At 50.7% G+C, this 18223-nt stretch overlaps 1 protein-coding gene across 1 annotated transcript in view; it reads right to left on the bottom strand.

Moving 5' to 3' along the window:
• Nucleotides 1–356: 356 nt before the first annotated feature.
• arhgef40 (Rho guanine nucleotide exchange factor (GEF) 40) overlaps nt 357–18223 on the bottom strand; it is a 70605-nt gene continuing 52738 nt past the window's right edge. The window contains exons 17-23 of the mRNA XM_084043070.1: nt 16951–17523; nt 15693–16108; nt 6338–6587; nt 5851–5940; nt 3107–3313; nt 1513–1697; nt 357–531 (exon numbers count right to left, since the gene is read on the bottom strand). Coding sequence (XP_083899196.1) covers nt 486–531; nt 1513–1697; nt 3107–3313; nt 5851–5940; nt 6338–6587; nt 15693–16108; nt 16951–17523 — 1767 coding nt within the window. The 3' untranslated portion in view covers nt 357–485. The remainder of the gene's footprint in view (nt 532–1512; nt 1698–3106; nt 3314–5850; nt 5941–6337; nt 6588–15692; nt 16109–16950; nt 17524–18223) is intronic.

Raw genomic sequence — 18223 nt, 5'->3', positions numbered from 1 at the left:
TTGGCTAATGGGAGGGAGGGCCATCGGGCGAGCACGCTCATGTCACTATCACACTGATATTCTTGACCAAATATGGCACTGGCCGGCCGGCGGACCACGGCAACAGAAGGGCGACATACAGTAGGTGTGAGGGCCAGGCCAAACCTCTAGTTTGTATATAAATTAATCGATTAACTATATAAAGTCGCACAACTGTGTCATGCAAAAACTGTGAAAATAGCTACAACTATTTCACTATTATAGTTTTTTTGACATAATAACATGCCCATAATAACATGCCTATAATGATGTCCGAAATAGGGATCGATTACTAATCGTACCCCGGTACGTGTTCCATGTGTTCCACGTACCGGTGTTGTTGATGGCGTGCGTCCAGAGCAGCTGAGCGATGTCGTGCGTCCAGGCCTCCCTGTCCTCCGGCTTGTGGGTCTGGAGGGTGAGACAGTCCTTGGTCCGGGGAGCCTGTCGCACCCACAGCTCGAACCTCAATCCATCATCACCCACGCTCTGGGTGAGACCCATCTCCCCCGACTGACCACAGAGCAGGGTGGAGAGAGAGACAGAGGGTAAAGAAACAGTTGGAACAGTGTGTATATTGGACTGATGCAATTTGTAAAATAGTATTGTTCTTTGTACGTGAAAGACAGAGAGATACTGAGTCAGAGAGAAAATAATAGAAAATAATGTTTTTGTGCACAAACAAGGTTTGTGTTACGTACCATGATACTGTGCACGTGTATGTGTTGTGCACTGTACATTGATACTGTGCTTATGTGTGTGCGTGCGTTTATGTGTGTGAAAAGAGAGAGACAGAGGGAAAATAATGGATAAGAATGTTTTTGTGCATGACAGAGGTGTGTGTTACTTACCTTTATACTGCGCTTATGTGTGTGTGTGTGTGTGTGTGTGTGTGTGTGTGTGTGTGTGTGTGTGTGTGTGTGTGTGTGTGTGTGTGTGTGTGTGTGTGTGTGTGTGTGTGTGTGCGTGCGTGTGCGTGTGTGAGAGAGAGATAGTCTGCACCTTTGGGAAGCCTTTATGACCACGTCATTAAATACAGTACCAACCACTTCTACATACCATCTCAGATCTAGGTTATAGGTGCAGACTGTTTGTTTTATATTTGGAATCCAGGGCCATATACCCACAGACTGTTGTTAGAGGGTTTCAACAACCTGGGATGCCAAAAAGGAGGCAAAAAGGCTGGCAAAGTATTGTGCTGTCTCTGCTATAATTGGTAGCCACCACATATGGCGGAGACGCAGTTACTTATACCCATAGAGTACTGAGTGACATGCTTATTGCATCATGAAGACATATGCCATGATTTTGTGAATGTAATCTTAACTGTACCTTTAATGTTTGTGTCCTTGTATGCTCTCCTTTATGTGGACATGAATACATTGTGAAAATGTGTCTGTACTGCCTTTAGTGTGTGCGTGCTTGTGCGTCTATGTGCGTGCGTGTATGCAACTACAGTATGCATGCTGCGTGCGTGCGTGTGTGTGTGTGTACCTTGATGCTGTGTTTGTAGGTGTAGCGGTGCGTCCTGGCGCGGGGGTCTTCTGTTTGGTGAAGATGATGATGTGCTGGTAAAGGAACACGCTCCTCAGCCCCGCCCTCTTCCTCCGGGCCCCGCCCCCTCCGCACACCACCAGCTCGCCGTGTCGCACTAGCTCGCCACGCTCCGCCACTGGCACCTGAGAGGAGAGGACACACACACACACAGGCACACGCACATACACACACGCGCGCGTAAAGGTATTGTACAAGAATGCGTGCAATAAATCAAATACTCATGCAAACAGAAACAGAAAATAGCTTGTACTGTACATACAGTATGTACATATACCTGTGTACACACCCACACTCACAGGCACGCTATGCGCACCCACACATGCACGCATGCATGTACGTACGGCCACACATACACACATATGCAGGCATGCACGCGCACACACACGCACACACACGCACACACACACAACCCTCGGTGGTTTAATAAGAGGGTTTTGGCGCCTGGTATACTGTAAGTATCTCAGTGGGAGTGTTTACGCTGCTATATAATCTCCTCACTCCCTCTCAGAGCTGGTCGAGAGCTGTGTGTACACACACACACACACACAAACGACTGAGACAGACAGAGAGAGAGAGAGAGAGAGAGACAGAGAGACAGAGAGACAGAGAGAAACTGTATAGATACAGCTGTGTCATAATAGCACAATGATGCAAGTGGTTACAAGGCCAAATCCAGTGTTAAGGTTTAATATTGTTCTGGCTATTTTACTGATATTACAGTGGAGAGAGACAGGAACAAGGACAGACAGTAGAGCAGGTGGAGTGACATTGAGCAAACGGGCTGGGTCAGGTCGGGGTCGAACCGGGGGACTCACTGTCAGGCATCTGAGCCTACAGTAGTATGGTACCTACTACCCTAACCACTAGGCTATCAGGGGTGCCCCAATTCAGATGTCAATTTCACCTGAAGGTTTAAAGATGGACTAAATTTTGTACACATGCAGAGTTAGATGAACAACTTATTCTGTCAAATCTGCAGTGGTACCCAGATTTACAATTTAGGCATTTAGCGGACGCTCTTAATCCAGAGTGATTTACAGTAAGCAAGGTAATACCTCAGATGTAACATGCATGGAAAAACACAGCAGCGCTCTATCAAAATACAAATGAACACTACAGGAGTTCTTCCTATCAATACTGCTTTTATCTCTCTCGCTTTCTCTTCTCTCTCTCAGTTTCTCAGTTTCTCTCTCTCTCTCTCTCTCTCTCTCTCTCTCTCTCTCTCTCTCTCTCTCTCTCTCTCTCTCTCTCTCTCTCTCTCTCTCTCTCTCTCTCTCTCTCTCTCTCTCTCTCTCTCTCTCTCTCTCTCTCCATCTCTCTCTCTCTCTCTCTCTCTCTCTCTCTCTCTCTCTCTCTCTCTCTCTCTCTCATATCTCTTCTTTCCCTCCACCACCCGTTACTCCCTCCTTCCGTCCGAGTTCTGTACACACATAACGAACAAAGCGATTGGTGTGACTCATTTGCAAGGTGCAGCTCTCGCAAAAGGGGCACCCCGCCTGAAACGTTAGGGACGTTTGATTCTCCTTCTCACCGGACAGCCGACGATGAGGTCGCTGGCCCGGAGGTCCTGGCCGTGGCGCTGGGCGTGTCTGAGGATGGACAGGGCCGAGTCGGAGGCCGGGTTCAGCCCTCCCAGCTCCTCCAGGGCCTCGCAGTACTGCTCCAGCCTCTGGGTGGGAGCCTGGAGGCAGTGGGGGAAGGAGAGGGGGGAGAGGGGGGACGCCAGGGGGAGCTTTGTCTGGGGAAAGGGGGGAAAGGGGAGGGGGGGTGGAAAGGTATAGGATAGAGATGGACAGGGAAAGGTTACGGCAGTGGTTCCTAAACTGGGGGTCGGGACCCCCCAGGGGGGTCCTCAAATTATTTTTCAGGGGTCCTCAGATGATTAGCTTAATGTGCAACATTGTTTTTTCACTCAACAGAAAACATACAATATAAGTGTATACAGGGTATATCTGCACATTTCTAACAATTTAATGACTTTCTAACAATTTAATGGGACCGGAGTCGCTCAGGGCTCAACACTAGTGTCTTTTCTGTTTTTGTGTCTTTTCAAGCTCACAACGCGTCACGTTGTGAGCTTGTCGATCTGCTATTTTCAGCTGGGGTTTAAGTGGTTAAGACCTTTTTAATACCAAATTGGCCAAACGGTCAAATATTACGTTAAAAAAAAAAGAGGCAAACATTGCGAGGCGTTGTGAACTTGTAGTTCGGCTATTTTCACAATGTTTATCTGTGGAACCGAGTCAAACTAAATGCAATGCCTACAATTCCAAGTGCTTGTCAGGGTGGGGGGTCCCCAGTTCAAATATGATTATTTTGGGGCGTTGCGGCGTAAAAGGTTAGGGACCCCTTGGGCTACGGGATGGAAAGGTATGGCATTCAAAATAAATGAACACATAAATGCTTGAGTGGTTAAGAAAAAAAAATGCAGTTAAAAAAAGGATCCTTCAAGAGTGTCTTGCCAAGAAATTGCCATCATCATAATCATCATCATCATCTTCTTCTTCATCACTATATCCAGTGTCATTATCATCATCATTAGGCTAAAGGGCATCTCCGTAATTATCGCCATGGCAATGATCATGATCATTCCCTGTCATCACCATAATCTCACAAAATGTGACGTTAGCTAATAGTGCCTCCCTGTGGACATTTGCGGCAATGCCTCCCTGTGTGTGAGCCACAGACAGCCTCATGGTTCATAGCTCTGTATGATAACCTATTTGACCTATGAGCCATGAGCCCATACAGTAACAAATAAGAAGGCTTAACCATTATGGTAGACCTGGGGTGAATACAGGTTAGCACAATGGACTACTGGAATAGAAAACCAGCAGTGGATAGGGACTTATCCAGTCCACAAGGACTGGATTTAACCCATTTCGACCTGAGGCCGATTCTACAAATGCCTTCTAAATCAGTAGTTCTCAAAGTTTTTTTCGTGCCAAGGACCCCCTAAATGGACCCCCCCAGAAGAGAAGATGTGTGTAAAAACGTATTTAAGGCAAATTATTAAAAAAATAATTCAAACACTTTCAAGATTTTTCAAATGATAAAAAATAGTAGATGTACAAGCTCGCAGCGCGGCACAAAGTGACGCACTGTGAGCTTGTATATCTGCTATTTTTGAGAACCACTGTTTAAACCAATGTTCTAAATCCTAAGACTTTTCTGAAAAACGTATGTCACCGTATACAGTATTATATACATGTAGCTAAAATGTAAAATGACACAGATGCTTCCCGGGTTTTAATGGTTTAAGAGCCAATGCTTTAGGGGGTACTTGTACGGAATCTCAATATAGCTTCAGAGGTCTTAGTGGCTCTGATCTCCATTCATTGTCCCATTAATAATCTTAGTATCAAACGATGCCGTTGATGTATTCTCCAGAGGTAATTGTATCTCGCGAGCTATAATTAGTTTCATTATAATCCCTTTTTAATTAGCTGGTACCAGTATACATCGTGGAATTTAATTAGCTATACTGTATACAATGAGTTTTCTTAGTGACCGCCGCTGTGTATATATAGAATGAAGAAACATCTTTGTAATTGGGCTTCAGCTTGTGATGCCTTTGAAACAGGCATTGGTTGTTAGATGACGTTTCTTCACACTTTCTTTTTCTTGTTCAATTCAATGCTATCATTGCATCAGAATGTACTAAACGCTAAAGAAGGATTTTATTTATTTATTTTCATTCATTCATTTATTTAAAGCGGTAGCCATTAGAGGTAGGGTAAGTGATATTTTTTATTAAAATAAGTGTTAAATAGCTCTATATTCTGATAGTACTCATTGAGTGTGTGTTCAGTAACAGGGGTCTCCATGTCTCTCCAGCTCTTTATTAAACAGAAAAGGCATTTTCAGGTCGGGATACCAATTTTATCCAATCAGGATAGAGAACTCAAACAGGATACAGATTAAACCAGTGGAATAGGAAGTGATGACACAAAGAAATGAGCATGTGAAACTGCAACTGGAACATTTAAGCTGATAAATGGGTACTCTCTCCTGTCACCCACTTGGACATGTATTTTGGACCCTTAAGGGTCTATTTGGTTCCATTTGCACACTTGGGAGTTCATTTAACTTGGGCTGTGTAGAATTCTAGAATCTGAGAATTCAAAACCCCGGAATTCTCTAGTTTGAACTGAAAATGTGCAGGTACTTTCAGGACCCCAAGTGAAGTAGGCTACCTTCTGAAAAATCCATCGTTGTCTACATTGTAGGGTTTGCATACATGCATCTGTAGGTAAGTATTATGTTCCATCTCACCTTGAAGTAGTCAGCAGCCTGCGTCACCAGTGCAGAGTCCAGTTCTGGTTTGGTCCTGATATAGTGGGAATACTGAAGAAACTGCTCCCTCTGTGTGTGTGTGTGTGTGTGTGTGTGTGTGTGTGTGTGTGTGTGTGTGTGCGTGTGCGTGGAAGATATGGCGTGCGAGAAGTAGAAAAAAGGGAAGAAAATAAAAGGACATGGGCGATTAAGTTGTTCAATCCGTGACAATAAAATTCTAATACAATAGCTTCAATAATAATAGGACTAACGATGCCATTATAGAATCACTAATCTAATTACCCCCCCTCACACCACACACACACACACACACACACACACTCACACGCGCGCGCGCACACACACGCACGCACACACGCACACACACACAGACACACACACACACACACCCACACCCACACCCACACCCACACCCACACACACGTGCACACACGCACACTTTCTCCTCCATCAACTAAAAACTCACATATTTGCTGAAGCAGTCCTGTTGCAGCAGGCTCTGCAGGAGAGCGCCCTCCATGGCGGGGAGGAGGTACTGGGAGTGAAAGCTGCCGAGGCCGGCCCAGTTGGGGAACAGGGCGTCAGCCTTGCCCCTGAGGGCGGCCGGGGCGTCCGGGAGCTCCAGCAAGGGGAGGTAGGTCTCCTCCACCCCCTTCAGGACGGCCACGTACTGCCGCTCCGAGCTCAGCATCCTGCACCACAGCAGGTACAGCTTACTGGGGGGAGGAGGATGAGGGAAGGAAAGAATCGGAATCAATTTATTGTCACTTCCATTATACACACTCAGCACACATGGGAGCAAAATACCATTCTTTGTAATTCATGGTGCTTGTCATATTAAAAACAATAGACACATTTAAAAGGAGGCAATGGCAATTAAAAACATTCAAGGAGAGACAGAGAACCATTAAATATTCTGTCCCTATCGGGATGTAACTTGAACAGCGCTGATTCGGCTGAGGCGGACTTCGCAACGTTCGGCACGGCGACTTGCTCGACTAACGGTCGGCAGTGCCTCTCGTGGACTCTCAAGTCCGCTTTAGACGGTGCGCCTCCGCAATTTTAACTTTTTTTTTTTTTTTGCTGAGCTGTCACCCTTTTACGCCTTGGGCTTGAGAACGGCACTTCCAGGACTGCGGAAGTGATCAGGACGGCGTCAAACGACGTGAAGAGGACCCCCGTCACGTCAAACGTTTTGGTCACATCCTGTCCCATGAGGTCACTTTATTACTATTCAGGAGTGAGGTTATGTTGCACTATTCAAAATGCAGTTCATTTATTTATTTTTCCGTTTTTCGTTTAGTTTTATTTCATTTAGATTTTTTTTTCTTTCTAATTCAGTTAGTTTTAATTCGTTTTTAGAGCGGATTTGCTCGTTTTTATTTTTGAAAATGCTAGTTTTAGAGTTCCTTTTTTTATACTTTGGGTTATTTGTCAGGTGCAGGATTTAAAATGTAAGTATTGTGTAATAAAAACGTAACAAAAGAGAAGCATTTAAAAATGTATTCAGTTTCAGACAAACCACCAAGCATCCACATATGAAAACTAAGGGCATTTACAGTTTCAGTTAGTTATCGTATATTTTTTTATTGTAGTTTTTATTTAGTTCAGTTAACAATAATGTTTTTTAAATTTTAGCTTTCGTTATTTCGTTAGTCTTCTTCATCTATAATAACCTTGGTTCAGAGTTCTGATGGTTTGAGGGAAGAAACCAGCCTGCTGCTGGTTGCCCTGGATGCTCTTGGAAGAGGAGAGGGAGTTGGGGAGGAAAGATGAAGAGGGGTTGAAATGGGGGTCAAATGCAAGGGAGGAGAGGGGGTTGTGGGGGGGTCAGAGATGAGAGAGACAAGAGATGTGAGGGGGGCGATCGAAGGAAGAGCAGGAGCGATGAAACATTTGACATGGAGAGAGGTTCAGAGAGGAGAGTGTGGATACAGCATGAAAGAGACAGAGGGATGAGAGCAATGATAAAACAAAGAGAGGTGCGATTCGTATTGGCAGTGCAGCAGTTAATCGAGTTGATTATAAAAAAATAAAATATTAATTATTTTGTGGTGAGCCATTGATATATATTTAAAGACAATTCTCGTTCACTTCTCGCTTCTCAGTTACTAGATTAATCGGAATAAGTAATCGAAAGAAGAAAATGATTGAAAGTTGCAGGTCTAGAGCGGGAAAGGAGAGTGGTGGAAGTAGAGGAGATGGTTCATAATGACAGATGGATCGGAGGTCACATAGTGACTGATAGAATGAGCCTGAAATGGACTTAAAACGATACGAATCAGACGTCTCTTTCATCTCCGTCTGCTCTGCCCCCTGATTTCATTTATAGCGTGGTATTGGTCTTTATCTTGGGGCTGACTGCCAACTCCCAATGTGGGTTTTTTCTCTCTCTGTCTCTCTCTCACTATCTCTCTCTCTCTCGCTCTCTCTAACACACACACACACACACACACACACACACACACACACACACACACACACACACACACACACACACACACAGAAGAGAAAAGACAGACGGGAAAGAGAGGGATTCAAGGGAAAGATGTGTGCAAAGATTTGTGAATGAAGCTGCGTTATACAGACGGGCTGCTTGTATTCATGTCCTAAGGGTGGTTGGTGACACTCTACATTCATTCACCAAACGGAAACAGTAATCTTTATACTGTAATAAATATGTAATCTCGAAAAACAAAAGTGCTTTAGTTTAAAAGAGCAATGCTGTTTTTACATTGCATTACCGGTACATATAAATACATTTTCAACTACGACCCAAGTTTAATGTTTAATTTGAAGTTTCATTTTCACGTTGACCTTGCCAGGCACATAACCACTTAAGCTCTATTTTATGCTTGTCCAAAATAGCAGAAATGGACGATCTACAAGCCTGCTTACAACGTCATGCCCCAAATAGGGACAACAGGGATAAAGTGGTTACAGACATACAGACCAGCCGTGTTGTGGACGGCTTGATCTTGACCACACTTGATCAGTGAACAGAGATACAGAAAAATAAACTAAATGCAATCAGTGTGTGCTTTTGTGTACACACACGAACACACTTGTATTGCTATACTATTTTCTTTCCCCGCTTGTAGCTTGTACATCAGTTCATTTCGGTCCGCGACACCAACGCACATCTACGTTTAAATAACCCTAACCTCCAAATGTCAAAATCTGACCCTAACCTGAATCTTTTCCTAATTATAAGCCTAACTGTAAGCCTAAATATACATTTTAACCATAAAACGATAGTTACGTATGTAACTACGGTTCTATGAGTCCCGAATGACCGCCAGAGGCGGTGCTTAAAGCACTGAATGGTTCCCTTCGCGCATGCGCAGTTCGAGTACGTATACCAACGACGTCACTTGTGACCCCGGGATGAACCGGAAGAGGCTATATCTTCCGGTGTCACCAGGGGGTCAGTCCCTACAGAATCTTCTCGCGTGAACACGAGGATTCTGAGCGACAGAGCGCTCTGGCGGTCATTCGGGACTCATAGAACCGTAGTTACATACGTAACTATCGTTCTATTTCGTCCCTGCTAACCGCCAGAGGCGGTGCTTAAAGCACTGAATGACTTATACCAAACGAGTCGCGAGGAATCCTGGTTACAAACCTTAGACGGTAGAACCGGACTCGGGCAAGAGGACCACGCCCAGTGGGTGGGGAGTGGCAACATTCACCCTATAGAATCTAGAGAACGTGCCCGATGATGCCCATGAGGCAGCGGCACAGATGTCCTCCAAGGATACCCCTCTCAGAGCGGCCCATGACGTGGAGACGCTCCTGGTGGAGTGGCACTGTATGCCAGGCGGGATGGGGCGGCTACTCGCCCCATAGGTGTGGCTGATTGTGTCCACAATCCAGTGGGACAGGCGCTGCTTGGAAAGCGAGCACCCTCTGTTAGGGCCGCCGTGGCAGAGGAACAGCTGTTCGGACCGCCGAGTATGGGCGGTTGCTCCAATATAAACTCTCAGGGCCCGGACCGGGCACAGCAGCTCCATCCTGCCGGACCTCTCCCCAGGCGGAGGGTTGAACCGGGCCAGCCTTATGGGCTGGTTAAGGTGCGCAGTCGACAGTACTTTAGGGAGGAAGGCTGCGTTCGGCCACAGGGTGACACCTGACCCGTCTGAGTTCCACCTCAGACAGGACTCGCTAACGGACAGAGCGTGCAGCTCCCCGACGCGCTTCGCCGAAGTAATCGCCAGGAGGAATGCGGTCTTAAAAGAGACCCACTTCAGCCCTGCCTGCGCCAAAGGCTCAAAGGGAGGCCCGCATAGGGCATCCAACACAGTGGTCAGTTCCCATGCTGGGGCTCTCGGGGCTCTCGGAGGATGTAGCCTCCGAGCCCCCCTCAAGAAGAGGGACACCAGACTGTGGCTCCCTACAGTGGCATTGTCTATTCTAGCGTGTCGGCTCGAGATGGCTGCCACATAGACCCTTAGGGTCGAGGGAGACCGGCTCTTATCCAGGAGGGACTGTAGGAACTCCAGGATGGTAGGTATGGAGCAGTGCACGGGGTCATCGTTCCGACCGCTACACCAGTCGGAAAACAGCTTCCACCTGTTATCATATTGTAGCCTGGTAGAAGGCGCTCTAGCGTTCGAGATGGTGTGCCTGACCGGCCCTGCACAGCGGCTCAACAGCGGTTCGGGCCCTCCAGTAGCCAGACACACAGCTGAAGCCGTCGAGGATCGGGATGCACAATCCGACCTCCTAGCTGTGAGAGCAAGTCTGTCCTGTCGGGGAGGCGCCATGGCGCCCCGCGGCAAAGCTTGTGGAGCAGGGGGAACCACGTCCTCCCTGGCCAGAAGGGGGCCACCAGCAGTATGGTGTGACCCTCCAGCATGACTCTCTGAAGGATCCGACGTATCAGAGGAAGAGGCGGGAAAGCGTACAGGAGAGCCTCCGGCCAAGGGTGCGCCAGCGCATCCTGGCCCAGAGGGCTGGACGTCTCCGCCAGGGAGAACCAGCGCGGGCAGTGGGTCGATGCCTCTGAGGCGAAGAGGTCCACCCCTGCCCTGCCAAAGCGGCCCCAGATGGTGTGCACTACCTCCGGATGGAGGCGCCACTCCCCCGACGGAGGTTTTTGGCGGGAGAGGAAGTCTGCCACGTGGTTTCGCTCTCCCGGTATGTAAATCGCCCGTAGGCTCGCCAGACGGGGGGCTGCCCACGTAAGGAGGTCCGTGGACACCCGTAGCAGCCGAGCGGATTTGGTCCCGCCCTGGTGGTTGACATGGTACACGGTCGAGGTGTTGTCCGACCGCACCAGGACGTGCCTGCCCCCTAGAAATGGCAGAAAATGCTGTAGGGCCAGGTGCACCGCTCGCAGCTCCAGCACATTTATGTGGTCGGCACGGTCTTCCGTGGACCACCGCCCTTGAGCCGTCCTGCCCTGCCACACAGCGCCTCAGCCCAAGGGGCAGGCGTCTGTGGCCACAGTCTCCCTGCGGAATGAGACAGACCCCATAGGGACACCCCTTGATAAGTAGGCCCTGTCCCTCCATGGGCGTAGGGCGAGGAGACACTGTTTCGACACGCTTATTTTTCTGTTTCTGTGACGCACGGGGTCCAAGTGAAAGCTGTTCAGCCACCTCTGCAGGGGGCGCAGTGACAGCAGACCCAGCGGAACAACGGCTGCGACGGAAGTTAGTCTGCCCAAGAGGCTGAGGAACATGAGGAGCGACAGCCGCCTGCCTCTCCGGAACGCGGGCAAGAGATTCAGGATGTCGTCCACCCGGCGGGGAGACGGACATGCTGTCATGTTTGTAGTATCCAGGGCAATGCCAATGAATGTGGTGGTCTGGGATGGCGTTAGGCAGCTCTTTTGTGTATTTACCTTTAGACCCAGGCAGGCCACGTGGGACAGGAGCCGTGCTGTATCCTCGGCTGCCTGCGCCCGGGATGGTGCGCACACCAGCCAGTCGTCCAGATAAGGCAGGATCTTCATTCCCCGAGATTGTAGTGGCTTCAGTGACGCTGCCACAAACTTGGTAAAAACCCTCGGAGAGAGGGAGAGCCCAAACGGCAGCACCCGGAACTGCCAGTGGCGGTCCCGGAAGGCGAACCTGAGAAATGGTCGGTGTTGGCGGGCAATGGGGACATGGAAATACGCATCCGTCAAATCTATGGAGGTAAACCACTCCCTGTGGGCAACGGACTGCAACACGTCTGCCGTGGTCAGCATGTGAAATGGCATGACCTTGAGGTACTGGTTCAGTCCCCTCAAATCTAATACGGGACGAAATCCGCCGTTTTTTTTTCGGAACGAGGAAGTATGTAGAGTAGAAGCCCCTGGGGTGTAACAGGGGGTCTACTGCCTCGATTGCGCCCTTGGCCAGGAGGGCAGATAGCTCCTGGTCCAGTGCGAGGGCCTTTGCCGGGTCGCCGATGATGGTCCTTTTGACCCGGCTGGCTGTGGGGGGCCGGCGTCGGAACTGAAGCTTGTACCCGTGGGTTAAGGTGGTAACCACCCACGGGTCCGAAGCTTGAGCAGCCCAGCGCCTGAGCTGCTGATGGGAAAAATGTCCGACGGCCGGCCCCGTGGGCTCAGCGTCTGCCCCCCCGGCCCCTAGAGGCCCTGGGTGGGGGTCTGCCAGGGTCCGGGGCTCGAAATGTCGGCGAGGGGCCGGTGTCTCGGGAATCACGGACCTGCCCCTGCGTAGGACGCTGAGGGAGGCGCTGGCCCCTAGGACGAGCTGGTGGTAGGCGAGCCTGGGGGGCCGCCGAGCGGCCCCTGCTCCTGTCGGAGGGAGGCCTGTTGGGGGGAGGCATGCGCCCCAGACCTGCTAGTTGCTGCCTGGTCTGCCCGGCCTGAATAGTACGCTCCAGCGCTTCCTGAGCAGCTGGGCCGAACACCGCTCCCGGCACCACTGGGAGACTGCGGAGGGTTCGTCTGGACGCCTCAGTGAGGTTTGACTGAGAAAGCCAGACCTGGCGCCGAGTCTGGACCAGGATGGACATCATCCTCCCGAGCTCCCGTGACATGAGGCCAAACGCCTCCAGCGACGCGTCACAGAAGGCGACGGAGTCTACGTCCGCACTTGCACTGCCCTCCTGCAGAGATGCTGAGAGAGCCAGCATTAGATGCGACAGGGAGTTGCCCAGTCTACCGGCGCGCGCTCCCGTGTCGTAAGCCCTTGTTAGCAGGTCATCAGTGAGCCTGCACTGTGGCCGGGGGCATCTAATGTCCCGCCGCAGAGCCTCATCGGGGGAGACGATGAGGGATGCGATGCCAGGTTCAATAGGGGGCATACGGTCCAGGCCCACTGCTGCGGCGTCATGCATGGCCGCCAGCGTACGCCCATCGGCCGAGAGACGGGAGCAGGCCCTCGTGTCTCTCCAGCAGGCCTGTAGCTCACCTATGTAGTCCACCGAGTGAGGAACGGCGAAAGAGGTGGAGGCTGGCCGGCGCCTGAAGAAGGCGCTTGCAGGGGCTGACTCCGCCTGCTGCGGAATGGCCAGCCGTTGCCACCCAACGGTGGCTACTAATGGCTGGGCTGTAGCCTGCCTATGCTGGGAGAAAATTGACTCCAGCAGAGGCTAGCGTCAATGAGCCCAAGTGACCAGGGCGCTAACGCAACTGGTAGCAATGAATATTAATAAATAAAGAAAAAGAAGCAGCTATGCCACCCAACGGTGGCTACTAATGGCTGGGCTGTAGCCTGCCTATGCTGGGAGTAAATTGACTCCAGCAGAGGCTAGCGGCAATGAGCCGGCGCTTGCAGGGGCTGACTCCGCCTGCTGCGGAATGGCCAGCCGTTGTTGGTCTAGAGCCAAGCGCAAGACGACCCGCATGGAGCTGTCCTCCGTCTCGCTCAGTGAGGCCTGGGCCGAGGAGTGGGAGCCCGGCTCCGAGGCCTGGGAGACCCGGTCTCCCCTATCCTCCCCATCAAACTCACGAAAGTGGGTGGCTGATGCCGCCAGAGAGAGTGTGTCTTCTTCTGGGGCCAGGTGTGGCATTGGAGGCGTAGGCGCCTCTGCCTCCTCCGAAGGGGGATCGGGCTGGCGGGCCATGAGCATGGACTTCATGTGGGCCAGTTCAGCCGACAGCTTCTCCACCTCAGTTGACAGACTGCGGTCAGACCTCTTCTTGGGAGGGGGGGGGCGGCAGCCAACTCAGCCCGACGTTTAGAACGCCTAGCCTCGGTTGTAGCCGGCTGGCCCGATGGGGGGATTTCGCTCGCACCTCGTGGCGGTTCCACCTCTGCCAGTCTGGCCGCCCTCAGTGCCCGAGGCATGTAGCTGCAGTTCATGCAGGCGTCGCCGTCCAGTGCCTCCCTCAGATGTTCGGGGCCCAGGCACCCGGGGCAGAGATCGTGTCCATCATCTGGCTGGAGTGGAGCCTCACAGGAGGCGCAATAATGGGAGTTATCCATAGCCCAGAGCGCGGACGCCACTGGTTGCTAGGAGAGAGACCGTAAGCTGGGGGGAGGGAGCGCTTATGCTGCCTGTACCAGCAGAGGCTACTAATAGCTGGGCCGTAGCCCGCTTATGCTGGGAGAAGGACGAATCCAGCAGAGGCTAGTGGTAGCGAGTTCAGGTGACCAGAGCGCTAACACAACTGGTAGCAATGAATATTAATAAATAAAGAAAAAGAAGCAGCTTATGCCACCCAACGGTGGCTACTAATGGCTGGGCTGTAGCCTGCCTATGCTGGGAGAAAATTGACTCCAGCAGAGGCTAGCGTCAATGAGCCCAAGTGACCAGGGCGCTAACGCAACTGGTAGCAATGAATATTAATAAATAAAGAAAAAGAAGCAGCTATGCCACCCAACGGTGGCTACTAATGGCTGGGCTGTAGCCTGCCTATGCTGGGAGTAAATTGACTCCAGCAGAGGCTAGCGGCAATGAGCCCAAGTGACCAGGGCGCTAACGCAACTGGTAGTAATGAATATTAATAAAATAGAGACAAAAAACCTGAGCAGCTGGGCAGACTGCTGTAATCTAGCTATGCTTATTTAGCAGGGGCTGATCAACAAAGCCGCAAAAGAAAAGCACACTAATATAAAATAATAGTGCCAAATTATGCCGTGCCGCGGGCAGGCAGCAAGCTTGCTATCGCAAGGGCTAAATCGGAAAAAAAGACGCAAAAAATTACACTAGTATACAGAACAACAACTAGCCGTGGATGCTAACCGGAGCGCTCACGCTACCGTTAGCAACATGCAACCTAATGCAGGAGGGAGGAGGCGCGCACGCGACCTTTACCAACAGAGGCTGATTTGATTTATAATCCACACTTAATCTTACCTTACGAGGAGTAGGCCGAGGGAATTTAAGAGCCGTCCCCGCCGATGGAGCGACGGACGCCCACAGCGTCCGTGCGGGCTTAGCCCCGCTCAGGGAGAGAAGTCGCAGTTCTTAGAGGGCGAAAATTAAATAACGCTACTCCGACCTATGGTCACAGAACTACTAGCGACCTCTAAAAGTAAAGATGATAAAGCAGGTTTGTAATCTGGTTTAGAGCAGATCTTTTCGAAACCTGCGCGCGAGAAGAAAAAAGGGTCTGACCCCCTGGTGACACCGGAAGATATAGCCTCTTCCGGTTCATCCCGGGGTCACAAGTGACGTCGTTGGTATAAGTACTCGAACTGCGCATGCGCGAAGGGAACCATTCAGTGCTTTAAGCACCGCCTCTGGCGGTTAGCAGGGACGAAATAGAACAACCATTTCCCTAGTGAGAGGATCAAGTAAATGCTCCTTACAATGTTTATTTCTCAAATTCTACTAAAGTACACACACACACAAGTGCATGCAGTGCACGCACGCACTCACACACACACACACTCACACACACACCTCACCCTTACCTCTGCCCGGTGCTACCGCCCCTCTCTCCGCCCGTCTCCCGGTCCCCGCGGCCCAGCAGCACGTGTTGGCGTGGTGAGTTAGTGTGGTCCACCACCTCCTTGCTGCTCACCTCCACGCCTCGGATCAACACTCCAACTCCTCCCCCTCCCCCGCCCCCTCCTCCTCCCCCTGCAACGCCTGTCCCCCACCCGGGGACGGCCGCGGCCAAGCTGGCCGTGACGACCGGGTTGTCGGCCATGGCCCGGCGGCCCAGCCAGGACAGGGGGGAGTTGCGGCAGCCCGCGCCAGTGCCCGCCGGAGCCTCCGCGGGTCTGGGGGTGGCGTTGTTGCCCCGACGGGGGGCCAGCAGGGCCTGGAGGTCGAAGCTGGGATGGCGCTTCCTGGGGGGTTTGTGTGGCAGGGGGGCCTCGGTGGCCTGTAAGGTAAAAGGGGGTGGTGCAAGGGAATAACACATTTTGCGTTAATCACTTAAACCCCATATGGTTGAGCGGAGTCCCTCAAGGTTCAGTGTCTTTTATGTTTTCTGTTATTGTGAGGAAAGCTTTCGCTGAAAATAGCCGATCTACAACACGTTGCAACGCAACGCGTTGTGAGCTTGTCGATCGGCTATTTTCTGCGAAAGCTTTCATCACAATACGGACTTTGTCCGGTCTTTTGGACTGGTTGACGCATGATGTAAATAAACCTTGAGTTTGAACTGCTCTGCCTCTGGACATCAGCGTTTGGTTCCTAATCTCCACTCGCTGTAATATTGTTATAAATGCCAGGATGAGGTACTGAATCCACCTTAGCCCGTAGCCCTTGACCTAGCCTTGACCACCATGCAGACTTATGCAAAGGTTAAAATGTAATTTACAAAGCATGTTATTTAGACAGATGCTAAGTTCATTGTTCAACTGGTATCCTATAGTTTCTATAATTTTAATGTACATATTATTATTTTTATATTATAATGTTTAACTGATGCTAGGTTCTTGGTTTACCTGTGATCCTAGATTACTGAGGCAGTACACTGTCTCTCAGCATTCTATGTATATGTGTTTACCTTACACTGGTGTTGCCTGCTTTAAATAGCAGATCTACAAGCTCACAACGCGTCACAAATGTGACGCGTTGTGAGCTTGTAGATCTGCTATTTACCGAGCACGACACAGGCGCGCATCTAAGTATAACTGAGGCGTAAACCAGCCTGGACATGCAGCCACAAAATAATGAGAAGGAACGAGCTGGATATGTAAAACAACAAAACCAACTCACGCTCTTCTTCGCCGGGTTCAGCAGGTTCTGCAGGAAGTTCCCTCCTCCTCCTCCGGTCCCGCCTCCTCCTCCGCTCCCCGCCACGCCCCCGTCCTTCCTGCCTCCCTTCTCCTCGCCGATCTTGAGCGTGGAGCAGGTCTGCGGCCGGAACAGCGACGCCAGCGACCCCCACGACTGGAGGCCGCCGTCCCCTCCGCCGGCGCCCACCCCCCAGTCGCCCTCGCCCTCGGAGCCCATCAGGTCCCACAGGCTGCTGGCCGAGGGCGTCTTGGTGGCCTTCCCCTGGTGGTGGCCCCCCGGCCCTCCCGGACCCCCGCCCTGGCCCCGCTCGGCCTGGAGGAGCCTCGGTTTGACCTGGGCCACGGTGCGCTGGTAGCGCTCCACCGTCTGGGTCCAGAGGTCCAGCAGGGCGCCGCCGCCCAGCTCCATGGCCAGGGAGCGGGCGTCCTGGAACCGCGACGGCGGGATGGGAGGGAGGGAGGCCAGAGGGGAGGAGGAGCAGGAGGTAGAGGAGGACAACGAGGAGGACGAGGAGCAGTTGGTGGAATAGACGGCGTCGCACCACTGAGAGGCCTGAGAGCGTCGGAGAGAGAGGAGAGACAAGCTGAGTTGGTTTCTCTGCTCTTAATGGGATTTTGAAATATCAGTGTTTATGTTTGGTGCAGTAATAGTCACTCTGGATAAGAGCGTCTGCTAAATGTCTCAATTGTAAATTGTAATTACCTATTCCGTGTGAGCAGGTGTGAACATGCATAATATGTGTGACATGTGCAGTATATGAATTCTGCATTATTACACACAGTATATTATATGGTGTATACGTGTGTGTGTGTGTGTGTGTGTGTGTGTGTGTGTGTGTGTGTGTGTGTGTGTGTGTGTGTGTGTGTGTGTGTGTGTGTGTCATGCATAACTTTAGCTGTTCTAAAATCCACAGTAAACCACAGCCTCTTGAGGCGTATTGCTTCATTAAGATTAAGAATCAGGAAGTGTTCCATTCATAATCATGACGATAGATCATTGGTGCCGTGGCATTTTAATAGTCAAAACCACATCTTGAGAAAACAATGGCAACTTATATGGGCATCGAGACACAGTCACACAGAAGTGGTAACATAGACCGAATCCTTCTCCAGTTAGAGGCGTAGATTTTATTGGACACAATCCCTTGATACTCTCATTCCTGTGTTGAATGAAAACATTTCATTTACTTGTTTCTTATGAAGTGAATGTAATTTCTGTATTTATTTTTTTTTAGTGCGATTTTATCATTTAT

Source organism: Gymnoscopelus microlampas (genome assembly GCF_963454915.1).
Source record: "Gymnoscopelus microlampas genome assembly, chromosome: 19".
Lineage (NCBI taxonomy): Eukaryota > Metazoa > Chordata > Actinopteri > Myctophiformes > Myctophidae > Gymnoscopelus > Gymnoscopelus microlampas.
This window is presented reverse-complemented; position numbering and strand designations above follow the sequence as displayed.